The sequence below is a fragment of the Schistocerca serialis genome, chromosome 9 (assembly GCF_023864345.2).
Source record: "Schistocerca serialis cubense isolate TAMUIC-IGC-003099 chromosome 9, iqSchSeri2.2, whole genome shotgun sequence".
NCBI lineage: Eukaryota > Metazoa > Arthropoda > Insecta > Orthoptera > Acrididae > Schistocerca > Schistocerca serialis.
In genome coordinates this window covers 71,432,290-71,440,745 of record NC_064646.1, presented here as the reverse complement: position 1 = coordinate 71,440,745, position 8,456 = coordinate 71,432,290, and the positions used below count along the sequence as shown (strand labels likewise).

Genomic DNA, 8,456 nt, shown 5'->3' with positions numbered 1-8,456 from the left:
CAGTGTATACGGTTCCGTCTCCCGTGACATTTAGTGGTCGATTTCGCATTACGTAAGGCTGTCCGGATAGTTTTGATCGCTTAGGGGGAAACGCAGCAACGTATCGGATCAGCAAGATTCTCTACATCGATCTTTTCGAACAAAACAGATCGGCAATTGATTTATTTCTGTAGTGAGCAGCTACACTACATTAAAATTGCTACACAAAGAAGAAATGCAGATGATAAACGGGTATTTATTGGACAAATATATTATACTACAACTGACATGTGATTACATTTTCACGCAATTTGGGTGCATAGATCCTGACAAATCAGTACCCAAGCAACCACCTCTGGCCGTAATAACGGCCATGATACGCCTGGGCATTGAATCAAACAGAGCTTGGATGGCGGGTACACGTACAGCTGCCCATGCGGCGTCAACACCATAGCACAGTCCCTCAAGAGTAGTGACTGGCGTATTGTGACGAGCCAGTTGCTCGGCCACCATTGACCAGACTTTTTCAATTGGTGAGAGATCTGGAAAATGTGCTGGCCAGGGCAGCAGTAGAACATTTTCTGTATCCAGAAAGGCCCGCACAGGACCTGCAACACGCGGTCGTGCATTATCCTGCTGAAAAGTAGCGTTTCGCAGGGATCGAATGAAGGGTAGAGCCACGGGTCGTAACACATCTGAAATGTAACGTCCAGTGTTAAAAGTGCCGTCAATGCGAACAAGAGGTGACCGAGACGTGTAACCAATGGCACCCCATACCATCACGTCGGGTGATACGCCAGTATGACGATGACGAATACACGGTTTCAATGTGCGTTCACGGCGATGTCGCCAAACACGGACGCGACCATCATGATGCTGTACACAGAACCTGCATACATCCGAAAAAATAACGTTTTGCCATTCGTGCACCCAGGTTCGTCGTTGAGTACACCATCGCAGGCGCTCCTGTCTGTGATGCAGCGTCAAGGGTAACCGCAGCCGTGGTCTCCGAGCTGATAGTCGATGCTGCTGCAAACTCTGTCGAACTGTTCGTGCAGATGGTTGTTGTCTTGAAAACGTCCCCCTCTGTTGACTCAGGAATCGAGACGTGGCTGCACGATCCGTTACAGCCATGCGCATAAGATGCCTGTCATCTCGACTGCTAGTGATACGAGGCCGTTGGGATCCAGCACGGCGTTCCGTGTTACCCTCCTGAACCCACCGATTCCATATTCTGCTAACAGTCATTGGATCTCGACCGACGCGAGCAGCAGTGTCGCGATACGATAAAACGCAATCGCGATAGGCTACAATCCGATCTTTATCAAAGTCGGAAACGTGTTTACGCGAGGCATCACGACAACGTTTCACCATGCAATGCCGGTCAACTGCTGTTCGTGTATGAGAAATCGATCGGAAACTTTCCTCGTGTCAGCACGTTGTAGGTGTCGCCACCAGCGCCAACCTTGTGTGAATGCTCTGAAAAGCTAATCATTTGCATATCACAGCATCTTCTTCCTGTCGGTTAAATTTCGCGTGTGTAACGTGGTGTAGCAAGTGTAATGGCCAGTAGTGTAAGTTGCCTTTCATTATGCTGAAATTTTAATGGTCAGCGGTGTGCCTGTGGAAGCCTCGGTGAATAGACGCCCGGAGCCTCAGAATGTCGTGGGCAGGGCAGATGGGGCGCACCCGCAGCGCCGCCACCGCCCCTGCCGTGGGCGACCTCCGTGTCACGTGACGGCGTCGTCGTGATGGCGTCGCGTTCCTGGCCGCGGCCACGGCTGCGGCGTCGGCGTCCAGTAAATTGTGTGTTTAATTACCGTCGGCCGCGGGCTGCTTCCCTGGCCCTAATTTATTGGTCAGCGGCCGCTGGGGCGGAAGGACCGCCCACCCCCTCCTTGAAGGAGCCGTCCGAGGAGCGGCCACGATTTACACAGCGCAGCCGACACAGCCGGGCAAACAGGAGCGCGCCCTGTGCCCTGCCGGGCTGCCTACCCTGGGGAGGGCGCCGCCTCCTCGCTCCTTGATTAGTTATTAGTTACGCCACGCTGGCCACAGCTTCGTTTCTCGGGCGATACGCGTTATAGATACTTCCGGATGCACTCACACTAGTGCAAAACGAGGACATCTACAGAGACGTGACGGAGAAACACTCTACAGGGTGAGTCAGAACGAAGGGTTTGTAGCATTTGTAGACTTAGAGGAAGCTTTTGACAATGTTGATTGGAATACTCTCTTTCAAATTCTGAAGGTGACAGGGGTAAAATACAGGGAGCGAAAGGCTATTTACAATTTGTACAGAAACCAGATGGCATTTATAAGAGTCGAGGGGCATGAAACGGAAGCAGCGGTTGGGAAGGCAGTGAGACAGGGTTGTAGCCTCTCCCCGATGCTATTCAATCTGTATATTAAGCAAGCAGTAAAGGAAACGAAAGAAAAGTTCGGAGTAGATATTAAAATCCATGGAGAAGAAATAAAAACTTTGAGGTTCGCCGATGACATTGTAATTCTGTCAGAGACAGCAAAGGACTTGGAAGAGCAGTTGAACGGAATGGACAGTGTCATGAAAGGAGGATATAAGACGAACATTAACAAAAGCAAAACGAGGAACATGGAATGTAGTCGAATTAAGACGGGTGATGCTGAGCGAATTAGATTAGGAAATGAGACACTTAAAGTAGTAAAGGAGTTTTGTTGTTTGGAGAGCAAAATAACTGATGATGGTCGAAGTAGAGAAGATATAATATGTAGACTGGCAATGGCAAGGAAAGCGTTTCTGAAGAAGAGATATTTGTTAACATCGAGTATAGAATTAAATATCAGGAAGTCGTTTCTGAAAGTATTTGTATGGAGTGTAGCCATGTATTGAAGTGAAACATGGACGATAAATAGTTTAGACAAGAAGAGAATAGAAGCTTTCGAAATGTGGTGCTACAGAAGAATGCTGAAGATTAGATGGATAGATCACATATCTAATGAGGAGGTATTGAATAGAATTGGGGAGAAGAGGATTTTGTGGCAGAACTTGGTAGGGCATGTTTTGAGTCATCAAGGGATAACCAATTTACTACTGGAGAGCAGCGTGTAGTGTAAAAATTGTAGAGGGAGACCAAGAGATGAACACACTAAGCAGATTCAGAAGGATGTAGGCTGCAGCAGGTACTGGGAGATGAAGAGGCTTGCACAGGTTAGAGTAGCATGGAGAGCTGCATCAAACCAGTCTCAGGACTGAAGACCATAACAGCAACAACAACAGTGATTCTGAACAAAACCTTCAATGGAAATACGTCCTATTCCAACTGGTTTCCAAGAAAGAACACATTTAATATTATTTCTGTACGTTTTTCTTGAACAACTCGTAAAAAATCACAATCCAGAGAAAACATGTGGCATTATAAAATTAGACTACATTATATTTCCAACAAAAAAAGCTCCTTTTCATTTTTTCTCTAGGGCTAGTAGTTTGTTCGAAGAGCGAGAGAGAATACTGAAAATATCGTGCGACGACATGGGCTGTACATTAGGTAGTTTCTGTAGGCCAGTCTGAGGTAGTTTCCCGACTGACAGATCACAAGTCTCCGGTATCAAACTGTCCATCTCAACTTCCTAATATGGTATGTTGTTGACAATGATAATGTTTGACTAATACAAAAAATAAGTAACGATGTACATTAAACGTGTTCCACACTTGCGCTGTTTGATTGAAGACTTGCTAGCAAACTTAGCTGTGTGTCGCTGTATGGGCTGAACCAGAACTCCGAGAAAAATTTGTCGGTTTTTCGGAGGCATTTTCTGAGTACTTTGGAGTGAGGAATCTATTGTCGCTGGCAACTAGCTACACACTTAGTGCATTTCATTTGATTTCTTACCGCCCCCCTCCCCTATCTCCAGTACACAAAAATATTTACACCACAGTACAATTGTCGCCGGTATGTGCTGAAGGTCTTGTTTGGAAACTCCAAGGGTACAGCTTTAGGGAGGCTGAATAAATATATAACTTTCATTATCTAACGGATTGCGAGGCCTGTGTACCAATGTTTTTAGCAACCGTTCCTCCGCCTCGGGTAGTGGCAGCTGTCAGCATGTAGGTATAGGTCAGTCTGAGTTTTCTTCTGGTGTACGCTGTGGCTCAAAGTGCCCTCCGTCCTTCTTATTACTAGGACGAACAGAAAGGGGAGCACTCCATCCACTCCAACTTCCATGATAAAATTAATGTTCTGGTGCATGGAACTGAGATGAGGAAATCATTCAGCTTGGCTCTTCATGTTACCATATGACGAAGGTGACATCTACATACCCGAAAGATATATCCCACAACGAACTTACTTTTGAGGCTGTCTCGGAACGAGAACAGAGATGCTGCCACCATGTGTATCTGGGCAGGAAGTCGACTGTAGAAGGGCGGAGGGGGTGGGGCGGGGGGAGGTAGCAGATAGGAGGGAGGAGGGAGTGAATGGTCGGAGGGACGGCAGAAGAAATGAAAGCGCCACACAGAACCTCAAACAGTCACTTCATTAGTGTGCCCGATGGTGGAAATGCCCGTTGGACACCGATATCTGGCCGTTTGCCGTTATATATATTTTTAAATCTGGCTAGCTTTGCTAGCTGGGACAATTCAGCTAAAAAAAAAATCTCGAACAGAAAAATCAGGCATTGTTAGACACCTAGAGATACTTGCCGAACTGTAGATAAGTAACGTCTCAGCAACAAATTCCACTGCTGACACATTACATATCCAAAATTTCGTTTCAGCTACACCCACGATAAGCAGCAGTACTAAATATTAGAGAGCGACAACGTTAACGATTCTTTCGGAAGTAAGTACCATGACAGATATACAAAAAATTGTCATTAATTACAAACAGATGCAGATATATCCACTAAAAACGCCATGTATTTGAAGATAACTTGGTCGTGGCCTTTGAGCCGAAATAATCTTATATCACCAAAAAAAGAAATATCGTAAAAAGTCTGTATATATAACAGCGTTTTGGCTTACTAAACATATAATTTCATTAAAAATATTACATATGTGTTATATTTTGGAAGAGGTGTATAATGTTTAAGAATTTCAACCCAAAAAGTGATACACTATTTCTTTCTCTAGTCTACGCTGCCAACTGTATAATTAAATACAGCGTCATTTTAAAGCATTCTAGACTCTCTAACTTTGCAATTTTTTCCTCACTGTTATGGTACTCTTTTTCTTTCAAAAATACAGACATCTTTGCGATTTTATATCATATTTAGGTCATATTACCCTACAGACAGATTGGAGCGTAACAGACGCCTTCCTAAGTCTGCACATAACTGTAGACAATATTAACACAAAGTTGTGCCTGCCAATATTCATATCAGACGCTTTGTATCGACAAACTACCAGGTGCCACTGAATTTTCGCACCGACGAACGGCACACGTCGTTCACGACAGAGAACAGTGGAGAGAGAGACTGTGGCTGGGCTGTTATTAGCCGGTAAACGAAAACAGGCTCAGGCAGCCAGATAATCGGCCCCTGCGACCGTCATTCTTTCCCCCGCCGCGCCACTCTGTTTTTTAACCCGGCAAAGCACGGGGGAGGAGTTCAAAACCCACGGCAGCGGCGGCAGTCTGTCACTTCAAACAGCTGTGCCGCCCCCTCCCCCGCCCTCTGCCCGTCCATCGGCGGAACCGCGGCGGCGGACGACGACAATATCGCCGCCGTCGATTGCTCGGCTGTTTCCGCGGCAGCAACGGCAGACGCCGGCGCCACCTGCGCCGCACCCCCCATTTCACCCCTTCCCGATCCGGGCGCCACCCCCGCCCCTGCTGTCCCCACCCCCACTGGCGCTCCTCGACCCCCTACGGAAGCCGTCGCCGTGGCTCCAAACTCTCTGTCGGTTCTCTCGCTAACGCTGCCGCCAGCCCCCCGCCCACCCCCCGCATATTAAAAAGTTGCCAAGATCGATTCTGCGGGATTAGCAATTGAGCCCCGTTAATGCCGGGTCTTTGTGCCTTGTATTAAATTTCGTTGCCAAGATTGATCGGACCGCGAGTGGAGCTGCTTATTAAAACACGGGGTGGGGCGGCAACGCCGCCGCACAAAGACACTGCCGCAACTCGCGGACGCGGGGGAAACCGGAGAGACAAATAAAAAAGAAAAAAAAATAACGACACTTCTTGCAATTAAACCTGCGTGTCCCTAATTCACTCATTTCTAAAAGCAATATATTTCGCAGCCGATCTCTCGTACAGCCGTGCTCCTCTGTGTGTCACGTTCGCTCCGCGCAACTCCCACCATAGCAGGCTCTTCTGCCCTCCCCTTTTATCATTTATTTTTTTTCATTTTAACCTCCTTTTAAGTGGATTTTCGTGCTTTTTTTCCAATAAAATTTCAATTTGCATTGTCTGGGAGAGGAGATTGGAGCCGTTAATTTCGAATTCTCTTAAGAAATATTGCGCGCGTAACATTGCGGTTGTCCTGTGTAATCCCCTGTCTTCCCCGCCTCCATCCGCTCCAAATCCCCGCGTCACATCCTCTCGCGCGGCGCACGCCTTCAGCCTGCCTTTCCGACTCGTATGGCAGACTTCATGTAATGAATAACACCACTAGTCGCGAATTATAATGAATCTTTATACGGCGGCATCCTCAGAGAACTGTTTAAAAAAAGTAAACAAAGAGAAAGCTAATACGTGAAATAACAACCCCGTAATAAAAGTCACAGGGAAACATGGACTTCAAACATCTGCGTACAATAGTGGCATTAATTCTGGGCGCTTTGTAGAGATTTACTGAATATTGCATTCAGGAGTGGGAAATTTTTAGAAACAGGGGAATTCCATTCCATGTTACAAGAACTGTGAAGGGTTCTTATAAAACTAACAAAATACAAATAAAAATAGCAGGCAACAAATAGTATGGCTGAAAAAAAACAAGGAGTTAGAGAATGGTGTCCCCTCTCACCCACTCTTTTTAATATGTATGTCGACGATGTTAGCTTGGGTACCGGCAATAAAACATTTTAAAATTAACGATGTAGATGTTAATATACTACTTTTTGCTGACGATCCAGAAGTTGTTAGTCACAATGAAAATGATTTACAAGGAGCTGTCTTTAAGTAAAATAGCCAGAGAAGACAGTATGAACGCTTCCATCACAAAGACAAAATCAGTGGTATTTTCAGGACACCAATCCATGAGAATTAAGACTGAAATTGAACAAACAGATCATAGAGCATATTAATACATTTAAATATGTAGGAAGCAGTGTTATACACAGGGCAAACAATAAAGTACAAAGTAAGTTAGAACTATTTGACTATTACTGTGGAACTTAACGCAGAACATTAGGAAAGAAAATTCACAGAAATACTCTACTAAAGTTCTATAAGATTATGGCGATACCAACGCTACTGTATGGATGCGAGAACTGGACTCTTAAGGCGAGAGATGAGAGACTTGTGGGAAAACAAGTTCCTTAGATACGTGGCTGGATATACATTGGTGGATAAAAAGAGAAGTGATGACATCCGAGCTGACTGAATATGCAAAACATAACTGGCATAATAAAGCAATATCAGTTAAAATGGGAAGAACTTACAGACCGTATGCCAAGTGCAGGAATTGCTAAAACTGTAAAACAATATACATCAAGAGGTGAAAGATCTTTAGGAGGACCAATGAACAGGTGACTTGACCAATTTCGAAGGAGACAGAACGAACCAAAAGGCGCAATCCTTGATGCAGATGATGATGAGCTGATCCTAGTTTAAATATGCATTATAATTTATAATAAATTTTCATGAAACGTTCCCTGGTGTCCACTGTCTGAAATTTAAGATAAAATATAAAAATTTAAATTAAGTAAAACAAAATGCTTACAACCCAATAATCTCAGAAAGTTACAGATTGTTTAGTGCAAAAGTTACTGCTATTTTAGATAACATGGTTGGAGATAAAACAGCGATCTATTACAGATTATCAGCCGGCCGCGGTGGCCGTGCGGTTCTGGCGCTGCAGTCCGGAACCGCGAGGCTGCTACGGTCGCAGGTTCGAATCCTGCCTCGGGCATGGGTGTGTGTGATGTCCTTAGGTTAGTTAGGTTTAAGTAGTTCTAAGTTCTAGGGGACTTATGACCTAAGATGTTGAGTCCCATAGTGCTCAGAGCCATTTATTACAGATTATCACTTAACATCGTAAATAAACATTTATTTAAAAATTATGACCGGTTTCACCCTTAACGCTGGCCGTCTTCACATCTAAAGCACCATGTGGCTGAAGTCCGCAGTGCACAGAACGGTGGCAAGAAGTCACTATCGTTTACTGAAGTAACCGTTCTGTGCACCAACCGCTTCAACCACATGGTGTTTTAAATGCGCCAGCACTAAAGGTGAGAACGGTCATCACTTTTCAATAAGTGATTACTCACGATCCTGACTATTCCATTAAGCGATGACTTACTGTTATGTCTCTCAGCATTTTACGGAACATCCTCTTGG

General features: G+C 45.1%; 1 protein-coding gene across 1 annotated transcript; it reads left to right on the top strand.

The window, feature by feature from the left end:
- The first annotated feature begins 1,639 nt into the window (after positions 1 to 1,639).
- On the top strand, positions 1,640 to 5,908 carry LOC126419376 (uncharacterized). Its single transcript, XM_050086563.1, has 2 exons — positions 1,640 to 1,713; positions 5,605 to 5,908. The coding sequence occupies exons 1-2, from the start codon at positions 1,640 to 1,642 to the stop codon at positions 5,906 to 5,908; spliced, it is 378 nt and encodes a 125-aa protein (XP_049942520.1).
- The last annotated feature ends 2,548 nt before the right edge of the window (positions 5,909 to 8,456 follow it).

Excerpts from the sequence above, each read along its gene's own strand:
- LOC126419376 (XM_050086563.1), top strand. The coding sequence starts at position 1,640 with ATGTCGTGGGCAGGGCAGATGGGGCGCACCCGCAGCGCCGCCACCGCC. Across the intron at positions 1,714-5,604 it reads GTGGGCGACCTCCGTGTCAC|CTGTGCCGCCCCCTCCCCCG; the intron begins GTGACGGCGTCG and ends CACTTCAAACAG.